At 46.7% G+C, this 582-nt stretch overlaps 1 protein-coding gene across 1 annotated transcript in view; it reads right to left on the bottom strand.

Moving 5' to 3' along the window:
- SF3B1 (splicing factor 3b, subunit 1, 155kDa) overlaps positions 1-582 on the bottom strand; it is a 66,320-nt gene that overhangs the window by 19,277 nt on the left and 46,461 nt on the right. Inside the window, exon 7 of the mRNA XM_011949988.1 lies at positions 328-565. Coding sequence (XP_011805378.1) covers positions 328-565 — 238 coding nt within the window. The remainder of the gene's footprint in view (positions 1-327; positions 566-582) is intronic.

Here is a 582-nt window from a genome sequence, read left to right as displayed (position 1 = left end):
CATGGTGGCATGCCCCTATAGTCTCAGCTACTCAGAAGGCTGAGGTGGGAAGATCACTTGAGCCTAGGATGTCAAGGCTACAGTGAGCAAGACCCTGTCTCTAAAGAAACAAATAAAATTAAAGGTTACGGCCTACTAACTTTACTTTAGCCTAAGGTTCTTAAATCTTAAACCTCTTCAAGAAGTGAAAAAAATCAAGCATATGATCTGTTCTGTTCTTAATCTGTCCCCTTATATGCGTCCACCCAGGAATAAATAGAACACATTTCAGTCTGTAAACATACCACTCAACATTTCACCCACACACCCATACTCCACTAGAAGTACCTCTCTCTGTTTTGGGGGTTTCATCCCATCTGTTTTTACGAGCACTGGAAGTTGCGCCTCCATGGCCTGGTGTCGCGTGGCCTGGTGTATCGCCTCGTCCAGGAGTAGCAGCTCCCGCCGGTGTGTGGCTAGGTGTAGGATCCCATATTTTTGAGCCTGGGGTTGCTCCAGGAGTCTCACTTCCCTTTGCACGACCTGGTGTCTCATCCCATCTTAAGGAAGGAGTATGCCCAGGGGTCTTAAAAAGGCAAAAAA

Source organism: Colobus angolensis, unplaced genomic scaffold, assembly GCF_000951035.1.
Source record: "Colobus angolensis palliatus isolate OR3802 unplaced genomic scaffold, Cang.pa_1.0 Scaffold30, whole genome shotgun sequence".
NCBI lineage: Eukaryota > Metazoa > Chordata > Mammalia > Primates > Cercopithecidae > Colobus > Colobus angolensis.
Note: the sequence above shows the minus strand (reverse complement) of the source record. Positions and strands in the feature narration are given on the sequence as shown.